This window comes from Brienomyrus brachyistius, chromosome 10, assembly GCF_023856365.1.
Source record: "Brienomyrus brachyistius isolate T26 chromosome 10, BBRACH_0.4, whole genome shotgun sequence".
In the NCBI taxonomy this organism is placed as follows: Eukaryota; Metazoa; Chordata; class Actinopteri; order Osteoglossiformes; family Mormyridae; genus Brienomyrus; species Brienomyrus brachyistius.
This window is the reverse complement of record NC_064542.1, coordinates 29,509,960-29,536,328: the sequence shown is the minus strand read 5'-3', so window position 1 is coordinate 29,536,328 and position 26,369 is coordinate 29,509,960. Positions and strand designations below refer to the sequence as shown.

Below are 26,369 nucleotides of genomic sequence, written 5' to 3'. Positions count from 1 at the left end.
GGTTAATGGGAGCTCGTGGCTCCGCCAAGGGACCGTCCGCAAACCTGAGCAGGAAAGAACACGGCCACCGGGGCTGCTGGTCCCGCCTCCTTCCGGACATTCTGGAATGTCGGCCGCACCGAAACGCAATTATGCCAAGAAATGTGCATCAAGCGGCCCGCCTCCTTTTTGAAGCAAAAAGACATATAATTACTCAATTTTTGTGTCCTAGCAGCAGGATTTCTCACAGACTGCTGAGATCAATAATGTCTTTTGTTCTATTCCCACACTTGTACAGCGTGACAAAGAGCTGCTGTACAAATGATGCATCTCTGTAAAGCGCGCAGACAGGGGAAATAAAGTTGATTAGGGAGAGTAAAGGATACCCAGTCGATGCAGCTAAACAAGCTCATTTAACATTTCTCTTACAATAGGAGGCAGGCCAGAATGGAAATATGGACTTTAAAGGGGGATTTTTAAAAGTAAATGGGACACATCGACTTTGAAATTACAGAATGGTGATGCCCCCTAAAAGTGACTGATAGCCGAAAGTCCACGAGCCGATTTTCTGTAAGCAATTAAAACCCTGAGTAAGGGTTTAAACCTGATCTCTGCAGGGGTGCTAATCCCCCGAGGTCGCCTACCCTCAGCACACCCCTCACCTGACCCGCAGCTCGGCCCTTCCCCTCACAGACACAGCCCCCCCAGCCCCCCCTACCTTTGTTCATATCAATCAGCTGCTTCTTCTTCTGCTGCCGTTCCAGCTTCTCCCGCTCCGCCTTCTCCTTGGCCACCTTGGCCCGTTTCACCTTCTCCTCCATCTCCCTCTTCTTGTGGTTCTCCTTAACAGCTTCCTGTAAGGGGTGGGGGGGGGGGCGCAGGATTAAACACTTCCCATGTCAGATGGGACTTTGGGAAAAGCATCCATCAAATGGACAGTGTGGTAAAAGCAAGGAGGGGGGGCGGGGGGGGGGGGGCAAAGAGGTTCCCTCTTCCTGTCATCACACCACTTTCCCATGGTTCACACACATTCTCTTGCTCTCCCCATGTCTTCAGCAAGCTCAAAGGAAACACGGAGTCTAAATTGGGGTGCTGGCTGGACATGGAACAGAACCTGCCTGTGAAGTTAGTGGATCTGTAAGACATTGAGACGGGGGGGGGCATCGACACCTCCCGATTGCTCCCAGGATCTTATATAGCCATCTGTGACACTCTCCTGCTGCTAATCAGCTGTGATTGACATGGGCGGCATCTTTGGGGGCGGGGGGCGAGTGATTGCCTCATTTCTTGCTGCAAGCATTAACCATCATTTCAAAGCTGCGAGCTGCAGCCCCGCAAAAAGCAGCATCTTCAGTGTTCACAGATCCACCGTTGGCCAGATGCGAGGCGTCCAGATGGGCACCCGCGCATGCACGCACGGAGCCGACCACCCACCTGCCTTCTTTTAATGCGGTTTATACACCTGGTGGGCACTGCAGCTGCTAAGAACCACAGCCAACATCTCCGGGGGGTGGTGGGGGGCACCAGCGGCGGGTCCCACGAAAGGAGGCCTGGAGGAACCAGGAACACCCACCGGCCATAGGGACCAAACCCGGAGCTATGGCGGGTCGGCCAGCATGAGCGGGCCACAGCGACCTCACCTCTTTCTCCTTCAAATGCCGGAAAGCGCGAGCTGAATCTCACAGGACGGACGGACGACCCTCAGCGCCACGCAAGCCGGGCCAAGTCAGCGGCGGTCACGCACCGCCGCTCACCATGCAAAAAATAACATGAGGGCGAGAGGCGCCGTGGAGCGGGAGGAAGTCAGGTGATGGAGATTATCCATGGCGAAGGTCCACCTGTCCCTCACACACTGCCTGGTGCATTTTGGCATCTGAGATCTGTAACCCGGACCAAAGTCCGGATGCCAGCTGAGACCTGGCCCTGCTCTGTTGCCTTTTTTGTCCCTGTCCTACAGGCTTGTGTCCCCCTGAAAAGACACTTTTTGTACCATTCCCATCTCTGCCTGATCCCAGAAATAAGCTGTTGTGTTCGCTGTCCCGGCCCAAAAGTCATAATCACCTTGGCCTGAAGGCGGACAGGACCACAGACCCCGCCGTCGAGGGGAGAAACGGGAGCGTACCACCTTTGCTATGGTGCGGGGAGCATGGCGAGGAGTTCTGGGCCCGTTAGGACAAAAAAAGATCATGGTGACGATGCGCAGCCAAGGAGCACTAAAGGGAAACATCAGCATCATGCCAGCCAATAGCATTGCAGGCCCCTCCTACTGGAGTCAGGCCCACGATCTCATTGGTTATCGTTCTATTAATTTATGAATGAAGCAAGCAAATTCATGGGCCAAACAGGTAACGGGAGCCGACAGATGGGAATTGTATGAGCACGTTCGCATGCCTGTACACATACGCATGGAGAGAAGCATCTTACAGTACAACCACGTCATGCTCATAAAGGTAACATGCATGCATCTGTGCCTCATACACAGCAGTGCCCATGTGTCCTAATTCATCTGTTTTGCACATACATTACACATACAAATAGGTGTTAAGTATTAGATCATTATGTGGATAATTATTTATTCATGGCTACAAAAATACTTCCTGCTGGCGAGTCGTAAAATAAACAAACAAGCTTTTCAGACGGTAAACATAATCGCACTACGTAATTATCTAACATTGATCAAACACGGAGTGGTTCTAATCGCCATGGCAACAAGCGTGTAAAAGCTGCTGGTCGCCAGTGTCTCTCTTTCAGCTTGTGGTGGCAACGGCGTCGGTATTTTCGCTGCTGATTTCCTTCTTATGCTCCAGAGGCATGATACCAGCAGCCGCACAGGGTATATTTTTAAAGGTTTAGTTTCAGCAAACAGCTAATAAACAGAATTCACAAAATCAGTTTGTCAAAGAGAACACAGAATTCTGGGTATTCGGCATGGGGAACAAAGTAAAAACAATGTAAAATGACACAGTTCTCACTGTCATCGAGACTAACTTGATTACTGTCAATTTGAACTCTAAACATTACAATGATTAATCCAAAACATTTTAAACTGCTATTTACACCCGTGTGTTATTTAAAAATACCGCGACGCTGACCGACTGCACGCTGGTATTTATTTGCAACAGTGACACACGAGACAAATTCGGAAACAAAAAAGCCAGACTGGAATCCACAAGATGGTCTCAGGTTGACGGCAGCGGACACTAATCGATACGATAAGGCAAAATTAGACCAGATAATTGCGTTTGCACTTGAAATAATCCAAAGTCATTAGCAAAGCCGATTACAGAAACTTGGCTTAAAACTCCCGTGTTAATTAGACAACACTGGACGGGTTATTTAAAACTAGAGCCAGACAGGTGACGATAGGCTTCTGTAATCAGGGACCAGGGAAGCAGGGAGATGGATAGAATACCAGGCGGACCCCTGGGTTCTGGGATTCTGCCCCTGCTGGCAGGTATGCGACCTGCAAGAAGCACTCGCAGGAAAACAGCGGCAGGAAATGCACATAAAAATAATAATGACGAAGCGATGAAGGAAAGGTGATGCAGGGCTGGAGATACTACACAGAACCTGCTTCTGATTTTCGCATGGCACTCGAACCCTGTGTCCTGCACCGGTCATGGAGAAACGGAAGGGTCACCAGTCCGAAGGGAACACAGAGCCATAGAAAGGGGCCATCATACTGACATCTGCCCCAAACTGTAAGTGAATTAAGGGCAGAAAGACCCTGGGCTTTGCTCCAGATTGTGCTCCCAGGCTCAGACGACAGACAGCGCTTTGCCAGTCCCCCATACCCAGAGCATAAGAAACAGTGATGAATTCTGGCTCGGGCAGCAAGACAGAATACAGGTCTCCCCCCCCCCCCCCAGTTCATGCTGCAGAAGTGACGTGCCGAAATTGGAGGGTCCCGACGCAGATGCTCACAGGGAACTCGGCCCGATGATGCCACGAGGTCCGGCACATGCCTGGCGTAACCAAATAAAACAGCGAGCCAAAACTGCCCAAATACGAGGCCTAATGGAATGCCGAGCATAGCCGTCTCGTCAGCGAGCCCAGGCCCCCGCCCAATCCATGCTGACATCACTAAAATAATTCACCCCCCCCCCCCCCACCCACCTGCTCCGATGGCATCATCCTCACTCTCACGCCAGGCGGCCGTGCTGTGTGCTAATGCAGAGCCACGCTCCTCCAGAAGCTGTGGGGGGAGGGTGTGTGTGTGTGTGGGGGGGTGGGGGGGCAGACGGGAGCATCAGAGGAGCTTAAGGTGCATTTTGACGCTGCTGCTCCTGTAATCACTACCACCGCTGGCGCAACAACAAACAAGGTTTTAGCGAGAGGCGGGGCGTGCAGAGGGAGCTCGCAGATTTCAAATGCGGAACTCTCCGGAGCCCAAAAGCAATATGTCAAAAAGAGCGAATCTCCAGAAGGCTCCCGAAAACCCAAGCCAGTGTGACATTTCGCAAAAGCTTTAATTAGCCATGGTCATATGTCAACAACACTTTCCAGCACGGGGTGAGCAGCGAGCGGACACCTGACCGCATCCCGCTAATTAGGCCCCCTTACTCGATACATTTTAAGAATCGTTTATTTTTTCTTTTAATTAAAAAAAACAAGTACAAAAAAATGTGTGTACAGAGTGGAAGCACAGAATTTTGGGGGCATATGAAGAATTCAACAGAATTTTTTAATTTAACATTTTAATGTTCTTTGTTCAAGTAATTATATTTATACTTCTTAATTTGTTAAATTATGGCTCCTAGCTGGAATCCTGGCAAATGCCATCGCCTCTCTCTCCATTTCGACTGTGGGAGCCGTCTCTGACCTCCTTAAACGCTCACGTCTCACCCTTGTCCACTGGCTGCCAGCTGGAACCCCCTTCAGCTTTAAATCCTCAGTACTGGCATGCAAGTGAGTCGGGGGACTTGCACCGTCTTACCCCCTCCCTCCCTCCCTCGTTAGGGAGCCTCGCCGCCTTGGGTCTGGATGGCGTAAAGCCATCTGTATTCGTCCTCGGCCCCCGCATGCTGGTCCCGGGGGCTTTAGGACCCCGCTGGGTCTTCGGAACTGAGACGGACATGCGCAGATCATTTAAAGGGCGACAGCCGTACAGCCAGGCCGTCAGGGACTCCATTATCCGAGGACAAAATCGCACTGCATTCTCGAAATTTACACTGGAGCCGTCGAATCAGCTTCGGCATAAACTTGGACTGTGCATCCAGTCATCAGGTTATTGGGCTCCGGCCTCCCCAACGCGCCGCGGTTTTGTGGGGTTTCGCTGAATTTAAATGACGAAAACGGCGATACGCGATATTCCCGGCACTTACTGAGTGGTGCCGGTGTTTATTTTAAGTCGTCCTATTTCCCCACCCCACCCCACCCCACCCCCCCACCGTTGCCAAGTCGGATTCCTGTGAAAAGCGGGCCGCCACAGCAGCCGAGGCGGCAGCTGTCACGCACGGGCGCAGGTGACAGGCGCGGAGTTGCCGGGAGTGACAGCGGCGGTGATGCCGAGGATGGCTGACGGTACCGGTGTTGGTATCAGCGAGGAGGAGCCAGGAGGGGCAGCGGCGCCAGGCAGTAATGGGAGCACGACTAATAACTAGCAGCTACAGCATCAGCAGCAGCCACTGGCAGCATGGGGCAAAAACGACCCCAGAATGGCCCCTGGACATTAGCATCCTTATTAAACACCCCCCCCCCCCCCAAAGCTCCTTCCCTCTCCCACCTTGATCGTTTTACTTGAAGCGCACTCAATTAACGAGGGGGATGTTAGTTTGCCCCCATCTGTGGCACGCTGATAACTTATTAATACAGAGAGCAGCCCCCCAGCACCCAGCCTCCCTGGTCAGGATTACATGGCCCTAATCACGCACACGGCTCCACTACCCCTCTCCGCATACAGAAACACACCACAAGTGATGCCTTCACAGGAAATTCTGCGCTTAATTTCACGCAGCAGGAGCCAGCCGCAAGCAGGTGGCGATTGGGGGCGGGGCCTGTGACCGCCCGCCTGTCTCGTTATGAACTGCCTCACGCCGCAGTTGGCCGGAGCGTTGTCACGAAAAGGTGGGCTGCGGAGCTCGTCACCACTGGAGACTCCATGGACCAATGACAAGGATCGGAGAGGCATCGTCCTGTCAGCCGTGCTACGGGATACCAGAATGTTCCTTTCCCTTTACAGTCAGCTCAGGGTTTCACGAGGCGGGGGCATTAAGGCAGCGAAGGGCAATCCAGACGGCAAGCTGAGTGATATATTTCTGCAGCAGATAGGTCCTCTGCCCCCCCCCCCCTCCATGTTGTCCTGTCTCTCAGGGATGGGGGCTGCACACACGCACACAAACACACACACACGCACACAAACAAACACATGGAACAGGACAGACACAAACCCGTCTTCAGAGCCCACTGGCAGTAGCACGTGCCGGAGCAAATTCCCAGGAACGTCAATCATGTGCCGCGTTGTGGGTAGTTGGATGGGCGTGGCATGCCAGTGAGGGCCACTCGGCGAGCTCGTTAGCACCCGGCCTCGTTTTCCGGCCGAATCCGGCCTCGGCATCGGTGCTAAACTCAGTCATTACTTATTCATAACGAGGTTCGATTCTCTGCAGCAAATGCATCTTTGTAGAGACCGCTTTCATGCCCAACCAATGGCAGCTCCTCTGGGGGGCGCCGAGCTGAGATCCACGCACTTTGATCAGGGAAATGAAAGTTCATTTTCAGATGCGGCTCTGACTGGGGGAGAGCGGGGGATTGAGGCGGGGGAGACCTTGCCGTTCACTTTAATGGGTTTTGAAGACTTCGGAGCACTTTCTGGACATCATGTCATCGCTCTGACACATTTAATTTTTTTGCCGCTCAGAGGGAAGTCAGAGATAGTGGAGGAAGAGTGAGAGGAAAAAAAGCACAAATAAATGTTTAAGAGGCTGGTTCCTGTGGGCCGGACCGCCACTTTGTTCTGAAGCACGCTGCAGCTCTTCCTCCTCTCGCTACAACCTTCGTTTAAGATCAAACTTCGCAGGCTCCCAGCCTTCCTCTCGGCCAGCCGTTGCCCAAGTTCGCGTTTGTTTTTCCGAACACACACCCCCACACAGCTCGGCCTGGTTGCTGAGAGGTCTTCCGGGTCAAATCGATCGCCAGGAGAACTTTGGCATTTTGATTATATCTACAAAAAAAGCACTTCTGCTCTGTAAATGGCTCTGGTTGGGAATTCTGGACCTGAATACCCCCCCCCCCCCTCCGTCTCCACCCATCATGAGGTCACTGTTTACAAAATGAGTGGTGGCAGAATGCTAAATCTAATTGGATGTATTACGGAGGCATTTCGCATTAAGGAAACGTGACGTACAGTAGTGCACACAGCTGCAGCAGAGCGATCCCAGGCAGAGCTGAAGCTGAATTCCCGGTACCAGCATCACTCCGAGGATCTGCCATCGTGCCAGAGGGAATTCAAGATTTTCCCACGAGGCCTGTACCAGTACAGGTACTGCTTAAAAAAAGCACGTAAAAAAGCCTAAATATGTATGGAGACACATTCCATTACGGACAGGGGTCACACTCGCAATCCGAATCAACGACCCACTTAAAACGGCTACTTTTCTAGCTGAAGGAACCAACAGATCCAAGCATGCATTCCTGAGAGTGTGATCTTGTAGATCCTGGTATGCATTCCTGAGAGCGTGACCCTGTAGATCTCGGTGTGTATTCCTGTGATCGTGACCCTGCAGATCCCGGTGTGTATTCCTGTAAATCTGACCCTGCAGATCCCGGTGTGTATTCCCATGATCGTGACCCTGCAGATCCAGGTGTGTATTCCCATGATCGTGACCCTGTAGATCCCGGTGTGTATTCCCATGATCGTGACCCTGCGGATCCCGGTGTGTATTCCCGTGATCGTGACCCTGTAGATCCCGGTGTGTATTCCCGTGATCGTGACCCTGCAGATCCCGGTGTGTATTCCTGTAAATCTGACCCTGCAGATCCCGGTGTGTATTCCCGTGATCGTGACCCTGCAGATCCCGGTGTGTATTCCCGTGATCGTGACCCTGCAGATCCCGGTGTGTATTCCCGTGATCGTGACCCTGCAGATCCCGGTGTGTATTCCTGTAAATCTGACCCTGCAGATCCCGGTGTGTATTCCTGTGATCGTGACCCTGCAGATCCCGGTGTGTATTCCCGTGATCGTGACCCTGCAGATCCCGGTGTGTATTCCCGTGATCGTGACCCTGCAGATCCCGGTGTGTATTCCTGTAAATCTGACCCTGCAGATCCCGGTGTGTATTCCTGTAAATCTGACCCTGCAGATCCCGGTGTGTATTCCCGTGATCGTGACCCTGCAGATCCCGGTGTGTATTCCCGTGATCGTGACCCTGCAGATCCCGGTGTGTATTCCTGTAAATCTGACCCTGCAGATCCCGGTGTGTATTCCTGTAAATCTGACCCTGCAGATCCCGGTGTGTATTCCTGTAAATCTGACCCTGCAGATCCCGGTGTGTATTCCTGTAAATCTGACCCTGCAGATCCCGGTGTGTATTCCTGTAAATCTGACCCTGCAGATCCCGGTGTGTATTCCTGTAAATCTGACCCTGCAGATCCCGGTGTGTATTCCTGTAAATCTGACCCTGCAGATCCCAGTGTGTATTCCTGTAAATCTGACCCTGCAGATCCCGGTGTGTATTCCCGTGATCGTGACCCTGCAGATCCCGGTGTGTATTCCTGTAAATCTGACCCTGCAGATCCCGGTGTGTATTCCTGTAAATCTGACCCTGCAGATCCCGGTGTGTATTCCTGTAAATCTGACCCTGCAGATCCCAGTGTGTATTCCTGTAAATCTGACCCTGCAGATCCCGGTGTGTATTCCTGTAAATCTGACCCTGCAGATCCCGGTGTGTATTCCTGTAAATCTGACCCTGCAGATCCCGGTGTGTATTCCTGTAAATCTGACCCTGCAGATCCCGGTGTGTATTCCCAGCCTGCAGTTCTTCCCTAATGTGCAGAAGCTCTAGCCCTCGTTAACACTTTGACGATGCCTCCTAGAGGCACCGTTTGCGAGGCTGACGTATGTGGTGCCACGGCGCACTAATGAAACCGTGTTTAAAGCATAAAGAGTTACCCAGAGTGCCTTTCATCAGCCACAGAGCTCGCAAGCTTGCTGATGCATTATACATTGAGCTCCGAGCTCACTTTACGCTGCCTTCATCTGCGCTATAATCTTGCTCTTCGATCGGCTCGCAATGCCTGTCAGAAAAAATTTTGCCACTGACCTTGATGAAATGAGTTAATTCGGGGCCCACAGACGCAATATGGGCCTCGTGCTCGGAGACGGCGGCCCCCCGCCGGATATGGGACGGTGGGGGGAGTACTCCCCTCACCCCATCTCCCATGGCAACACAAAATCTAGCACTGAGCTATCTGTCCTTTCAAAACGTACCAAAATAACACCGGTTTGAAAAGGAACCAGGCCAAAACACCAGACCAGCCCCTCCCACCGACCCACCTCCAGACTAGATTCGGTAACGGACCCTGAATACTATGGACAACCTGTACGATTTCTCTTTTTTTTTCCAACATTTTAGTAATGAGGAAGAGTCAATCTATATTATATGGCCTAATCCATCTGCATCAAACCATGTACAACTAACCAACTGACAGACATTTCAGTCCACTGTGCCAAATGTCACCCTTAGACATGAAACTATTAAACACAATAACAAAGCGCTTTGGTGCATTACAATACTTCCGATGTCGATAACACTCGTTTTCTCAAACACATCTGAACTCTGCTAAAGAAAGAAAAAGCAGAGACCTCTGAACGACAGACAGACAACAAAGACGTTTGTCTCCTGATGGAGGAACCGCTGGGCGGAAAGCGTGGACAGCTCTGGCTTTCACGAGGACGAGGAATCCCCGAGAGTAGCGGCTATTCTGAAGGCAGACCCAGGGCCCCACAAGAGACCAGACATAAACGCAGACAGCAGAACTATAAGCATATAAATAATAGGAAAGATGTCACATTGATCTTACAGCTAAATGCAGGTAATTAAAGTCCCTCTGTGAGATTTGGGAACAGCACTTTTAGACAAGCCAAATCCCTAAGTTTTATCCAGGAATGGTTCCTTTCATCCAAGGTGCCTCTTTTCCAGGCTGCGACGGTGCTGCCGGCCTCACTCACTCGTGGGTGCTAGGGAGAGAGCCCCCCCCCCCCAGTAACTCACCAGAAAGAGGGTGCGGAAGTTGGCCAGGTCCCCGAAGAAGTCCTCGATGCTGACAGAATGTGCATCGAAGGCGAAGTAGCTGCCCAAATCCTCGTAAAGCTTCAGCATGTTCTTGTGCATGGTGGACAGCTTCTCATACTGCTCCCGCGCCTGTTTGCAGAAGCCGTGGGGGACGCCCGTTAAGGAAACACCTTCAGACACTGGCGCCAAGGCAAACTTCAACTCAGGTTCGTCTTTTAATGTTAAAGGCGGCATCCAATTCAGCCAAGGACTGTAAACATGACAACAACGATATAGTCTGTGGGATCTGATTCAACCGAAAGCAGAGTCACCTCAAGGCCTGCCTCCTGAGGAGCTGAAGAGTCAACATCAGACTTTTTAATCTTGTTTTTAAATGATTAATTATTATTGTTCATACACCACAGCACACAACAACAAAATGTGTCCACTGCATTTAAGAAATATATGATATATCAGTGAGCAGCTCTTAATTAACACCCCGGCAGCAGGGCGTGGGGGAGTACCTCGCTTGGAATACCTCAGGGGTACCTTGTTGATCAGGGATTCAAACCAACAACCTTTCACAGACAAGCATACTTTCCTAATCATTAGGCTACCACTGCCCCTGTAAAGTGCTAAAGATCTTTTTCTTATGTATTTAGAATAATCATATTACATACATGACATTATGAATACAAAATAACACTCATGCTATATCCGTCTTAGAGGACCAACAACAGGAGAGAATCCCAGAGGGCAGCTCCAGGTGGGGACTCGCTCCCGAATGACGGCAGTGCGCTGGCCAGCATTCCACATCCTCGCCATTACCGCGACTTCACCCCAGCGATAAGACACGCGGCTCAGCGAGCAAACGGCAAAAAAACACAGGAGCCATTCCAGAGTAGTGCTTTCGACATCGGGCCTGCGGACCGCAAGCCCAAAATGGCTCTACTTCCAAACACAAAAGGTCAGCAGAACTTATATGGCATTTCAATGGCTCATCTCTCCAACGGCGACAGCCGGCAGGGAATGGAAATGCGTTTCGCTGGGGAGGGCTAGAACCGGGGGCTGCTGCAACAGGTGATTGCTTTCATTGTCCGGTTGTTTGTCCCGGTTGGGATTTTCCTGAAATCTGATGGAGGGGGGTCTGTGTGTCATTTACAGCAGAGATGCCCCCCCACCTCCCCAAGGCAGAATTACTGTTCTGCCTGGCAATCCAGCGCTGCACGTGGTTATGGGTTCGAATCCCAGGCGTGGCATGTGAGGTGAATTTCAGCAAGTGAATACCCATCGGTGCAGGCATGGAATGCTGATCAGCTGCGCCATCCACAGGGAGGTTGAAGAAAAGACATGGATGGGAAGTATGGAGAATTGGAGAAGGAACTTCAGAGGGGCTGCGTCAAAAGGCAGACCCAGAGACCGACGTTTGTTTACCTTTGTGCATGGAAAACTTAATAAAGAGGCATTGGGCTCTCAGTACAGACAGAAGAGCAACCGGATGCATCTCCTAACCCATTTCCAAAGTCGTCTACCTTCCACCTAGTGCATCTCTGGGCTGTCAGCCTGTTCCTTTTTTTGGGGGGATGGGAAGGGGTGCTTTGAGCTAACCTCTAAATACGTGGGGGTGGGGGTACATGGAGAGGGACCTGGCATCCAAGACACTGGCTATGTCACGGTACGTCATACGCTCGGAGCTCGGAGGCAGCCTGGTGGCCCGGAGAAACGTCTTCATCCGCATTCAGCGCCAGGGACAGATGTCAGGCAGTTTGCTACCAGGCTTACGGTCTTACATCATCTCATCTAATTATTCAATTAACCTCGAGAGATACCCCCCCCCACCAGCCCCTGCACAGAGGCGAATGAAAATTGCAGAAACAAGAGAGCGCTCTCGGAGTTCAAATTGGCCCCTCTGGAAGTTAGCAGTGTGTACACAAGTGTGGCGTGTTGGCGGCAAGGGAGGCAGCCACACTGAGGCAGCGGTCTGAACTTTACCAAATTAAATTCCCCGGCACGCCGTGGGAGCGCGGGTGGCGTACGGAGCCGTCAGCACGCGCTCCGATTAAAATCTCAAGGATCTTTCTGAGCGTTGACAAAAATAACGATCCTTGGGAAAAAAAAAGTGAGTCTCCGTGCCTTCGGAAAAGTCTAACGGATGATAAATAAATCGAACAGCACGGAGAAGCTCATGCAGGGGCCGGTCTTTAACTGCCGGCTTCCCCGTAACAGCGTCGCTCACGTGGGGGACATCAGGCCAGGAAGAAGCTGATGCTCCCAGCGGATGGCAGAACTGGGACCAGGAATGGGCCAGCAGCTCATGACAGGAAGTTCACCTTAAAGCAGCTGATCGTTACCATGCGTGGGCTACAGGGCAGGAGCTGCGGTCCAGGCTTGCTTCTCTCATTGCCATGACGACCTCTGTGCAGCGAGGTCACTAGCGCACTGCGCCTGTGTCTGAGACGCACCCTGGCGCATGCTGCAGGAGGCTGCCGCAGTGCCCCCCCCCCCCAGCCCCCCCTGACGGCACGGCTCAGTGCGCTCTCACCTGATTGTAATTAAGTTTATCGCCTCAAACAAACTGCGTGGTGATTATTTGAGTTACACAATTGGATCTACTGATTGTATCTCGCTACTAATGAAATGGAAATGACTGTAGAGGGTCCCTGTGAACAGGAAGCCTCCGTGGGGCTCTCCGGGAGAGCGAGTGAACACACATACACAGGTAGATGGCTAGGAGTCGCAGGAAGGCGTCAGCAAGCGGGGAAATAAATTCCTGATAGATAACATCTCCTCAGAAGTTTCTCAGGGACGTTTTCCTAAATTGGTACCTTGGAGCAGGTGGTCCACCTTCAGAGCCAGTCCCGGCATATTCGGGGTGGACTAGGAAGGCAGGCCATCTTCACAGGACATACTGTCAAACATCAGCGGGGACCCAGAGACTCACAGTCAAACTCAGCAAAGCACTTTAAGCACTCGTACAAACGTGATCGATGTTGGACAGTGTGCCGCAAGTAGGGCCAGCCACTTTCATTACCCTAATTAGCCCCCACCCTCCCCCGGAGGGGTCAGAGAGACCACGCCCGGGAAGACTGTCCAATTGCACACGTGTACGCCCCCCACCAGCTGTTCACGTGCTTCCTGAAGGGGTCGTAAAAAGAGAAAAAGAGGCAAATTAAGGCAAGGCGACGGGCCCAGACAGCTGGCCTTGTTCGAGGAGCGTGAAAATCGATCCCCCCCTACCTACCCGCCGCCATGACGGGGAACGGCTCCACCCACCGCCTCCCACTGTAACAACGGCATGTGCGAGCCCACAGGTCAGGCCTGGGGGGTCAGCTTGATTTCTTGAGCCACAGAAATTCATTAACGGACCTTTTACTGCGGACTCTATTCGGAGTGACTTCAGCTTAATGAAGTGTCAGGAAAATAAAGCGGGAAGAGGACATCCTGTGGTCCCGGTGGTGGTGGGGGGGGGTGGAATTCCTGTCTGCGGGACCCGGATCTTGGCCATTCACACCCAGAAGGGATCTGGGTCGGCCACCACTGCTAAGCCACACATTCTGGTCTTTAGATGGGCAAATAAATAACAATAAAAGATAGAATGGGAATATCTAGAGCGGGGGGGACGTGGTGTGGGGGGAGGGGGGTGGAAGTGTATAGAAGTAATGGAACCATCTCCATTGGAGACAAAGAGACACGGTGACTATTTTTAGCAAATTAATTTAAGGCTCTAAATAATTAACTGATAATTATCTGGCAATCAAGTTGAAGATAAAATGATCTCGGCGAGTTTCTTTAGTGGAGCTTTAAGGAGATTTATGGAGATGTAGGTCTCCAGTCGTCTGCTGGAGCTGGGGGGGGGGCAGGGTTTGGGAGGGCTGGGCAATGTAATGAGTGACGAGCAGTGGTACACAACACAATGCACATAATGTCCACCTAATGAAGAAGTGAGCTGAACCACACCCCCTCGTCCCCCCCACCCTCACCCTAGAAATTCTCCGCTGCTGAGCAAGGGGGTGGCTGTATGCAAATGCGGAATCACACTGCGGAGCCGCATCTGCGGAGGGGCAAGCTGCTTAGCGGGCGCTGGTGACCCGAAACCCAGACACGACATCCAGACCGAACACCCAAACCCAACACCCAGACCCGAAACCCAGAACGGACACCAAGACCGGACACCTAAACCCGACACCCAGACCAGACACCTAAACCCGACACCCAGACCAGACACCAAGACCCGACACCCCGCTTTTCCACACGTAGGACCACCAGATGATGCTGCAGCTCGGATTCTACTGTAAGACGATGAATAACACTGAAGGTTTTCAGTTCAGATCCCAGGAGGGTACTGCTGTTGGACCTTTCGGAAGTCTTACTAAACCCACTCCGGTTAAGCTGGTAGGTCTAAGTTAATGCAAACGTCCCGCCCACCCGTGTCCGTGTCTGTCCCCACCCCCCAGACTCTCACAACGACACATCTGTGGAGGAGAACTGCCGAGACAGATGTTTACAACTTGTTGGGCATAGACTGAAATGTGTTATGGAGTGAGAACATCCTGGATTTCATGCTGGGCCCCCCCAGAAGAGACCCCCCATGCAGACAGAAAGAAGGCCAGGACGGGGATGGGGGGGGGGGCAGAAGACCCTGGGCGTCCCTCCTGCTGTCCCCCACTCTCCCCCAGAGGAGCTTCTCTGTCCCCAAGCCCTTGCTGTTCCTACAGTCTTTCATCAGCATTTTCATGTAGAACCATCTGTCAACTCAACTCTATGAACACGTCAGTCCCTTTATCTGCCTGTCACTCTGTTTATTTATTTACCCCCCTCCCTCCACCTCCCCTCAACCCCCCCCCCCCCCCCCATCTGTCGGCCTGTCGGCTGATGTCTAATTTCAGAGCGTAGTGCCTGCGTAGTTCCGGAGTCGAGGCAAAAAACAGAACATGCTTTTTTTGATAAATAAATAAGCATCTTGTCACAGGTTGGAGGTGTTTGGTGGGGGGGAGGGAGCGGGGTAGTCACTCTCCCACTGTCTTTAACCGTAACCATAAAACCTGCCAAGGATTTTTCAATGCTCTTCCAAAAGCAACCCCCCCCACACATATGCAAATGGAGATTTAGCTTAATGAAATCCATGTCAGGGTCTCATAAGAACGTGCCTAACGCTTTTCCCCAAACTGCTCATCCACCAGGACTAGCCAGCGCCTCCCAGAGGTCGGCCTGCAGATCCCCCCCACCCTCGATTCAGGTCAGGGGAAACTGGCTCCATAAACTCGCTTAAAGTGTATATATATATATATATATCAGCGATGTCTTACAGGGTAAAGCCCCTCGTGGAGGCTTTACCACTGTCAGTGGTACACAGACACCTCGGCCTTAAAACCCTGCTCACACGCACACAGACGTTTAGGAAGCTACTTTCTAAGCTGGAAAGTGCACGGAATCGAGTCTTATTCTGAAAACTAGGGTGGTGGTATCTACCCCCGATCTCACCGGCTAAGCCACTTGACGCTAAACCTGCTGGTTCCGCAGCGGTGATCCCCGCGCAGTGAGGCTGCATGGTCCACATGTACCGTGTTTCATCAGGTAAATCAGGCTTAAGACTACTAAGGGGCCGTCTATAATTTACCCACACGGCTGCGTGACGCAGACAATTGACGCCGAGAGCCAGGGTTTCCAAACTAGGTCAACTCCTGGGTTTAATCTGCTTTTGACTCCTCGATGCAGCACAAGTCGGAATTTCGCTCATGTCAGTGTCAACAATTCTGCGGCGCATCTAAATATATCCGGACGACGTGGCTCACGCTGTCAGGCGAACAGAGAAGCGTGGGACCAGACCTCCTGGCTGTCCCGTCTGCCGATCACCTCCACATGACATGTGATGTGCTTTAAAAAAAAAAAAGGAAAAAAATGACAAAAAACAACAATAACAGCAGCGAGGCAGGCAGGCAGGCAGGCAGGCAGGCCGCGAGACAAAACCACTCGGAGATTATGGAAGCTACCGGAATCCTGGAAGCCGCAGTGAAGAAGATGATGAAACACCCAGTGCATTCTGTCCCATGTGTCTCTGATGTTTAAAATCCCACTTCCTGTAGAGAGAGCTGCCCTGCGAATGTAATCTGGAAGAAGGACCCGTCCACAAATTCCACGTTAGTGGTCAGGCCTGGAAAATCGGGGTGGCTCTGATATCGACAGAGGATTTTCAAGGACGTTCTCCATTAAACACCCTCAAGTCTTAAAGCAGAAGATGACCCCAGTAACATAAGCGCAACGTTCTAAATTTTTATTTTTTTTTAACACAGGTAGCAGGGGGCTGAAGCAGACAAACAAAACCTGTTAAGGCTGTGCTGTTGTACCCTTGAGCAAGGTCGGGTCATTGAGGAAAAATAACAGTACGCTCGGTAAATGGGTTAAAAAATGGCCTGTTGCTCTGGAAAAAGCATCAGAGTGGCAAGAAAACAACATTTAAAACCGTACTGCTAGGCGCAGCTTATATATGTTCTGTACTCTTCCGTGGGAGACATGGACCTGCCCACCAAGCCCCACCTGTGAAGACCCAACTGTGAAGACGCACCCTCAAAGCCACACCCACAAAGGCTCCCCGCCAAAGCCCCGCCCACGAAGGCGGACGACAGACCTTCACAGAGACGGCAGAAGACCAACAGGACCAAAGAGGAAAAAGACGACAAAAAAAAATACAAGTGATATCGACACCGGAGGTAGAACTACTCAGGTAGAAATTAATTTAGTATCAAATCTTTCTTCCTGCTCTTAGAAAAGAGGAAGGAGGTGGAGAGACAGGAGACTCCTACAGGATTAAGGAAGCATGAGGCAGGTGGCAGAGAGCAGCCCCTCGCGTGGGGCTCCCTGTATGGCTCACACAGCCCAGCCCTCGTTAGCACTGTCATTTTCAGGCTTATAACGATGGCTCTGCAGAAAGCAGCACCGCCCCAAACGCCGTCGGCTGCCGTAACGGCATGGCAGCCTGTTTACATGACTTTCTTTTTCCACTGCGGGGCTTGTTCTCCGAGGCAGTGTGACGTGCCGCTGTGCACATTTCCTCCGGGACAGTGCCGATAAGGCTCACGGTGCCACTGCCCCGCCGAGCCTAGGAGAAAAGGGAGGAAGGAAAGGCAGTGGAGCGCCGGGTGCTGGGAGAAGCCGGCAGTGTCTGTGCGCATTACCATTCCCCGCTCCCTGCCCCTCTGTTTTCCGGGACACTCGGCTTTTGGTTTGGCCCGACTGCCGTTCAGCAGCGGTACCCAAATGCGGTGGTCTGTCCCCCCATGAAAAGAAGGAGCGATCCAGCAGGATTACATCAAGTGGGTGCTCACACGGAGCGCCGACAGGGGGGGTCCTATGCATCTTAATGCATTTACCTGCAGTGATTTATCTCTGGCCACACATTCCATAATTGTGACGTTAATTTTTCGAGCCTATTCTTCAGGGAAGCCGAGTCAAAGTGCAGAGACTCTGATCATGGGCCCCCAGTTAGATATACTTGGATTCGTACTGATACTGACTTGCGCTGACTCCTGGCTTGTGACTTCGAGAGTGAGCATCTGGCCCGGGGATTTACATTGATCCCATCACACACACACGTAGGCGAGATTACAACACATAATAATAAGAGACATCTAATACTTTCTTCATCCACAAATCAAACAGAATAAAAAAAACAAGGTGGAGATATTGCAGCATGACACCGGTCGGGATGTAGGTTTGAAGCCCACTGTGCCTCTCTGCCTGTCTGGGGCTCCTCCACGTTCTGTGGTTTCCTCCTACAGCTTATAGAGACAGTGGACCAGGGGCTATATGGAGTGTCCTGTGCGATAGACTCCGTGTCACACCTCACTCCTCATTCCCAGGGCATTCTGGGATACGCTCCAGGCAGAGAAACGGATAGAATGGAGAATAACAATATCTTCAAACTAACTGGTCCCAGACATGAATGGGGTTCTTTATAAAGAAAGAAAATGAGGACGAAATCAGGTTAGCGTAGACCTTATTCCTGAAACACTGCCACAGTGCCTCTGGGAGGCAGCCAGACCCCTGGGGGGCGCCACATCCTGGGTATCTGTCCCCAGTGGGCAGTTAAAACAGTGCTCTAGATGTATCGACAGCACACAACAGCAGAACAAAGACCTCCATAGATCCAGCACGGGCTCCGCTCCCACGTTTCTTCCGCTCAGACACACTGAAACATTCATGCTCAGGTACGGTCGGGTCACATGACGGTCGGGTCACATGACAGGGCAATGCGTGTCTTCCATCCAATCCATTGCCTCCGCTCTAATTTCAGCAATTAATGGGGACAGGCTGAAGCGAACCGTGTGCCGACCTGGAAAGTCGGCTTTGTGAATAATGAACGGAATTAGCGGCGAGGCGGGCGGGGATCGTGCAGTCAGACCCAGGACCCGGTGGGGTGGGGGAGATACAGCATTAATCATACCCCCCCCCCCACCAACGTCCAAGTAACAAATGACGTGCATTATGGCGCCGGAAATGGGTGCCACAAAGAATCTGCTGTCAGCCCCCCCCCCCCGAGGGAAGGAGAGCAAAAAAGGGTTAACACCAGACTTCTGAGGCTTAGCGGAACTTAGCGGAAGTTAACGGGGGAACAGAAAGGAGGGCAGGGGAATCTGTGTCTTAAGCGCCCCCCTCCCCTCCCCCCCCCACTTCTGTCAGACGGCAGTGGGCATTAACGCAAATCTCTCGGCTGCGCCTGGAAAGGAAATCTGCATCCCGCTTGCCGCTGACACACTCCCTCTGCTCCCCCTCTGCGGCAGGAAGGTCGCCCATCCCGCTGGCCCTCCCCGCCGCCGTCATCCTGCCTTCCCAGTCCACCAAGAGGGACGCGATCACAGTTAGCACTGTACCGCCCATAGAGTGATCCTTCCTTCTCTGAGTGACAGCCGGGATCGAGATCAAATCCCAGCCACTGGGACACACTGACACTAGGTGCTCTCCTAAGTCGGATTATAAGACCCTTACCCAGTAACGCTGTTGTTTTGGGGGGTAATTTACAGCCCACTAAACACCAAGAATCAGCCCAGTCATCCAGGAACAATAAAGTTTTGATTTCCAGAATCCCGGCGCTCGCTGCTCTCTGCGCTTGACTCGATGACAGTATTTAATATGATTACAGACGGATGCGCTGCCGAGATACTGCATCAGATAGACAGTTTACTTGTAGGAGATCACCAGATATTGTTTGAGGATTACGGTATCTCGCAGGAAATCAACGACTTTAACTCCATGCATGCACAGCCGGGGTGGGACCGGCAGGCTTATAATGAGCAGGGGGTCGCCCCGCACACGTTCACACAGACCACAGAGATGTGTAGGCACTCTAGTTTTCTGTACATCACTGTGATTGGTCAATCTAACAGGAAGAAGAGAGCAGAAAAATTATAAAATAAATGCTGATTGGGGGATCGTGGTCACATGTACAAAGGGACCAATGGGAAAAGACTGGACTTTATGAAGGCGAGCCCACAAACAGACTGGGCTGGAGACCAATGTGTCCTCTCTTAATGAGGACGGCACTGTCCCCCATGCAGAGCGTCAGCGCAATAACGGACGCAGAAAGACCTCTGAACAAAAAACATAGTAGGATTCACATTCGCTTAGTCTGGATGTGACGGAGATGAGCATGAATGTTACGGAGAATGTTACGGAGAATGTTACAGAGCATATGCTGAGAAAGTCAGGTCACATGATGGATGGGGGTCATACATTTTGCAAGGCGTCACGCTCACCACCCGGGTTACGCATTTTTGTGTATTTATGTTATACGCTGACTGTTAGCATATTTAGTGCCAAAATGTAAACAAATAAAGAGAAAAGAATTTGGGAGCGATCGAGAAGCAAATTCATTAGTGACTCCCCCCTTTCTGAGGAGGAAAGACGCTGGTGGTGGGGTGGTCTGTTGGAAAAATAAACCCTCAAGGAGGTCTTCCCACTCAGGGGTTGTTCCCTGGGGTATTTCATGACAGATGGGACTTTTCACAAGACCTGAGAGGCAACCGGGATATCTCACTACACCCGACCCCTCCCACCTCCCCCACCCCGTTCCCAGATGACGCTGGCGCAAGATCCTGGCCGAGTCGTAGCGGTAGGTCTTTCAGGTAGACTGTTAGTGACACAGATTGCCTCCTTAGTCTTAATTGTAATTAAGAGCTGTAAGCCACAGCCTAGCACCCGACCCTGGAGGTGTGAGACTGCGGTGTGAATTACATGATTATTACGGAAAACAGAAAGACAACAACAAAAACAGTGAGATGGACTCATCGCTCAGAAGTGCCTTCGAAACAAGAAGATCGGGATTACAGAATGACACGGGCGAGAAGGCCGGCTCTGCTGCGGGCGATCGGCATCCCCGGCAGACATTTCCAGACAGCTGTCTGCTCTCCATACACAGCGCCCCCCCCAGCCGCTATGGGGTCCCACATTACATGCCACTCTGACCAAGGTCCTGTCTGTAGCGGTAATTTCCAGCCGGCTTCCTGTATACCCCCCCCCCCCCCCCCCCCCCCCCGCACCCCAGGCTGCTCTTTAGGCCCCCATGCGATCAGCGGAAGCGCTCCACCCCCCCCGGGTGCCCCCCACCACCCGCGCCCTTTTGTGGAGCAACCCCCGCTGAGGGCTTTGAAGTCGGCCTCTCTTCCAGTGTGTGCTGGCCCGCGGATCGGAACCACGGCCCTGCACCCCACCGCATGATGCAACCGCGCGCTAACACCAGAGCGGGACGCGGTTCTGCAAAAACACTCGCCGTTTAATTACCTCCCTCCCTTCCGAGCCAAATCGTAATAAAAAGGCTCCCTGTTAAGTTCCTGTAATTCGCTTCGGAGCCTCCTAATCGTCCGGCTCACGAAATTTACTCGCGTCACACTTCAGCGTGACGCGGCTACAGGCCTGAACGGGCTTGAACGGGCCTGAACAGTGCTGAACGCAGCTGAACAGTGCTGAACGCAGCTGAACAGTGCACCCACTCCTGTTATGCTGCAAATGACCAGAACCTAAATCCCCAGTTTCAACAGGGTTGTACCTCCATAGAAGGCAGTAAAGTTTAACTACATCAGCAATCGTGTGAATAATATTACTATATATTACCAAAAAGTCACAACAGTAATTATTTTAGAATAACAATGACAGTGGCAATTATTAGACTTCGGCACATATAATAAGTCTTACTGCATACTGTCAATAGACTATTGTTCAAAATATGTTGGATAATCAAGTATGATGTATCAATTATTATTATTATTGTTATTATTATCATTATTACAGTAATTGTGCTGTCCTGATCATGTAACTGGAAGTAAGCTTTTGCCCCCCTCTCCCCAAGGAGCCAATAAGAGCTGCTCCTCGGGGTTTCAGGGTCAGGTTTGGCCCCCCACACCCACCCCGGCCCTCTCTGGCCTGGCTCAGCGCTGCCTAATGAGAGCACGCGTGAGTAAATAAACAGATCGGCAAATGGACACATACATAAACGGAGAGGGAGAGAGCAGGCTGGTCTCACACGCCAACACTGACCTTTCTGACGGCTCTGTAACGACAGGGGCCATTAGCCAGGAGAAAAATTCTCCGTTGAAGAAAAAGTGACGCTATCATGTGGAGCAAGGACCCGCCGGCGCCCCTCACAGGACACGCCGGGCAATACGGCATCGCATTTCTCTCCACGCTTTCAGCAAACAGGAAATTAAAATGCTCTCTATCGTCAGCATTTAGCTCAGCAGCAGTTTCACGGTCCCCGAGGCAGGGGGGGGGGGTGGGCTGAATTCCGGCAGGTTCTGAGAGGCGGAACCCCTCCCTCACCACGAAACAGGTATCGTCGCCTGCTACAAAGAGCCGCCGAGAAGGTCACGCGTCTCTAATCACCGGCTAATTGCCAATTAAGCGCCTGCTTGCATTGTGCGCCAATGTTAGCGATGACATAGCAAGCCGACAAGGTTAGCTACAGTATCAGCAGTATCCATTTAAAGGGTGCCGATTTAGGCTGTTAAGAAAGCAGCCAGGTGGCTAGGGTGGTGGTGGGTGGTGGTGGGTGGGGGTGACACACATATGACGTGACTGTTGATTGTGATTTCTGTAATTTAAAAATAAAATAGAAAGTTTTTCATTTCCCCCTGTGTTTAAGCCCCTTATGTAAACATGAATGACGATTTATCGGAGAAATTAAGCTTGATTAAGAAGGCGTGACAATTTGATTGCGGCGAAGCAGATTCCTGGCTCTAAGAGAGGCTACTTGGAACAGGAAAGTTCCTCCTTCCAGAAGTTTCCGGCAAGTCGCCGTCCCCGACGTACGGTTCCCGCTGGCTCCCCCGCTGGGCCCCCGCGGTGACAGGACTGAGTTGTCTCCAAGAGTCTCCGCTGCTGTCCTCTTAGTGTGATTGATGAGACTCATTTAGTCAATTAATGAGTAACCCCCTGTTGATTAGCATCAGACTGCAAGCTTGTAGTGGCTCAGGTTACACGTCCGTCAAGGAAATCGCTTTAACGAGCCCCCCCCTTCCGCCCCCATGCTGGCTTTCTGTCTGTCTTACTGTGAAAGCTGGCTTGCTTCCGATAGCCCCGTGCCACCCCCCTCGCCACTTCACTCACACAAATAGCATTCGGACAGCGGGAGTGAAACCCACCACGATTGGTCAGAGGCAAACAGTCTCTGCCGACACGGCCAATGAAACGGCAGGTCTGATCTTGCGGCTAAACGGGAGCCTGACAGCGCCATGGGGACCCAAAAGACAGGGTGGTATACCTGCGCAATATGTCCATGGTTGGCACGATCACATCGTCTAAGTACTGGCTAAACCCAACGCCATTCTGGCGTCTATCGGCGCTAGAGAATGTGATAAAGTCAATGCATGGTGCTAGGACCAGACAATAGTGGGCCGCGACAAGGCAACCCGGCATCGTTCGATCGTTAAGCGCTCACTGTTTTACAAATCACTGCCGCCTCGGTTGCGGTCCTCATCGTTTATGGTCAATTCGCCGGCAAATATTTACGGCGTGTATTACAGGGCCGCTCGCGTAAAAGGGTATTTACACCACACCGATGGTCATTAATGTGCTCGTGTTTTTCACAGAGGTATGATGAATGCGGTTTCACGCCACCGGAAAGCCCAATTTAAACAAAAAGCCACAAAAGGATCCCGTTCCCCCTCTTCGGACCCGTTTACGGTCTGGCTTGTGAAAACCTCTCCTCAGTGTTACACTCGCATTGGGGTTTAATCTTCACCCTCATCTTCTTCTTCCTCACCCCTTCTTGAGACACTAACCCCGAAAACCCCGAACTGCAAATGAGCCTCGTCTCTGTGCCGGCCGATTCTATACGTCCACGTTGGTACCAGCCAGCTTCTATGTCGATCCTGATGGACACTGGGATGGTGTACTGGATAGCTACCGGAAACCACTATGCGTCAGTTATGCATAAATACACGTATTCATCCGTATCGCGATGCCACCCGGGACACTGGGAATCGGAGACGTCAGTAATCAGCCATAAGCTAAAGATGCACCTCCACCCTCAATGTGTTGTGGCACTATTGCGTCGCTGCAGAAAGGCGCAAGCAAACCGCATTTCAACCCTACCCTCCTTCTCCCACGCTCGCGACAAACGTGCTCGGTGTGATCCCTTGAAAATACTCAAAGTCATCAGCCTTAAATGACTGCAAACAGCCACCTCCATTTATAAGTAGCCAACTCTAGATAAATACCACAAATTCAGCAGCAAATAGGAAACGGTGTTTCCCAGAGGCCCGGCGGCTTGTTAAGCCTTTATTAAGGGGGTGCCATTCAAAAAGGCTCATTGGCACGCAGATCATCATCCAAGTCAATATAGCCAGTGAGGCCAGCAATCAGGAACATTAGCATATGCAAAAGAGCGGTGTGGAAAACACGGCCCAGGGTACTACTTCCAGTGTAAACAAAGGCTGCGATTGGCCGAGGCCCCATCACGCAGACAGGCACCCCGCTTTTCACTCCTGCTTCCCTTTATCATAATCATTATTATAATTACAATCGTTATCTCTCCTAACAAGGTTTATTTGGATCAACACCTATTCTAATCTTCTCATTCAAATCTTAATGCCATTCAAATCTTGCTGTGACACACAGTAAATTAGACCTGGCTATTGTCCCTGAACAATGGCAACCCCAGAAAGACGGACACTGACGCGGCTCTGGGGACAGACGGGTGGAGGCAGATAGGGCCAGACTGGTCCGGACCGGACCGCCCCTATTCCCTTTGGTCGCCGTTGTGGGGAGGAGGGGGTGTTTACACTAAACTCACCACAGACGCAGAGGTCCTGTGGTGGCTAGGGCCTCCCCAGCCCTCCAACCAGTGCTCTGCCAGAGGGCCGTGTGTCTGCGGCTGGCTCTCAGAAAGCCACAGCTCTCCCCTGGCCAATCGTCTCACCACAGAAGACCCCCCCCCCCAGCAGATAAACCCCTGAATAAAACCGATCCGCTACAGGGATGGACCTCCAGCAGATGCTGCTTGGTGAGATGGCTCCCTCAGGAGCGCCCTCTAGCACAAGACAGAGGTGATGCGGCGGCGCTACCGATTCCAGGCCGCCACGAGGCATGGAACATGTGCCCAGTTCCTGATCCTTCCTGGATCCAGCCCAGTGACTGGGCGAAACCGGAACTGGCAGGGATACGTCTTAAATATCAGGGCGGATCTATGGCAGACACCTCACGGTATTTATCGGTTACAACGGGTTCAAGTAAGAGGCTACCCGGAGGTGAAGCGGGCCCAAGTCTCGGACACGGGTTGGTCAGTACGGTGGACCCGGCCCTGATGGAGTTACCGGCCTCATTCTGCTTTAACGGCGTCAGTAAAAGGAGAGAGTGAGAGATGCGGAGGCGGTTTGGGCCGGTTCCTCCGGGACCAGCAAGGTTAAGCCAGATATCCGAGGAATGAGATATATCATGGAGTGTGACGGAGGGAAGACAACAGGACCAGGATCGCTCGCCCATTACGGCAGGCCGTCTCCCCTCCCAGGGGAGCCCACCCCTGGCGGGGTCCGGTCCACAGACAGCCTGCTCCCCCAGGGCTGCTGGGATGTAGTCAAGAGGCGCCGGAGGGAGGAGGCGGCAGTGGGGAGGCGGTGGTGGGGTTGTTGGGGGGGGGGGGGGGGGGGGGTTATTACCGAAACCCCTCTTGCGAATTAGGCCTCATGAATCATTTACAACCATTTGTATGAGTCGCATTACTTTAAATAAAATAAAACAACCCCTCCCCACCCCACCCCCCACAAGAAAACACCCAGTAATTTGCATAAATTACAGTAATGGGGGAGGAACGTCAATATTGGCTAGGAGAAATGAAGCAGTTTCATTTCAGCTGAAGCAAAGTCTGATGGAATCTGGCACCTCCTCGGCAGGCCTGCAGGCGCCAGATCAGGGCCTCGGCGGGCCACAGTATTTACTGAGCCCGCATCTAAGCCCAGAGCACCGGCAATGCGTCACTCATTGGTCACCCATTCACGGTCCAAATATTTTGATTTAACTGCCTCATGTTGGGGGGGGGGGCTGCTAAGCCACATGTACCGCGATCTAATTCACGAGCGACGTGATCAGGAAGGACAGCTCCTGACGGCGTCATTTTGGAGGGGGTGCGCTTGCAAAAACGGCCCATCCATCAGTGTTTACGAACCCCCCCCCACCCCCCCCCACCCACCCGGTTTTCTGTCGTAGCCCGTTGCTCTGGTCAATGGTGACGTCCACAGCAGGCAGGATACGCGGCGGATGCTGCACTCACACCAGCTACGGGCTACGCTTCTCTTCCTTATTTTGATCATTACTGCCTTTATTGCCAATCACAAACACAGCCTGGCTTCAGCACCTAAGACTGCATTGTTGTTAATTTTCTCAGCAGAAGCTTTAGTGCTGGTCTGCTGCCCCGTTTGACACTCTCATGGTCCCTCATAGCCACCCGGGGAACGCAAACCACACCCTCCACAATGTTGGTCTGAAAGTGCTACGCGGGAACACTCACTCAACATAGGAGATCATGCCTCCTCGGGCTGTCCGTGTACGTGATGGCTTGGGGTCGATCTCTCAGGGAAATTTACCTTGACAGGTGCTGTTTTGTGTTTCCCCCCACCCATCTGAAGTCCCTCAATACCCACCATCACAGGTCGGTGTTTCTTATCGACCCAGCCTACTACTGAGCTGACTTTGGGA

The 26,369-nt window shown here is 52.0% G+C and overlaps 1 protein-coding gene across 1 annotated transcript in view; it reads right to left on the bottom strand.

The window, feature by feature from the left end:
• diaph2 (diaphanous-related formin 2) overlaps positions 1–26,369 on the bottom strand; it is a 251,640-nt gene that overhangs the window by 38,902 nt on the left and 186,369 nt on the right. The window contains 2 exon segments of the mRNA XM_049027740.1: positions 698–833; positions 10,191–10,356. Coding sequence (XP_048883697.1) covers positions 698–833; positions 10,191–10,356 — 302 coding nt within the window.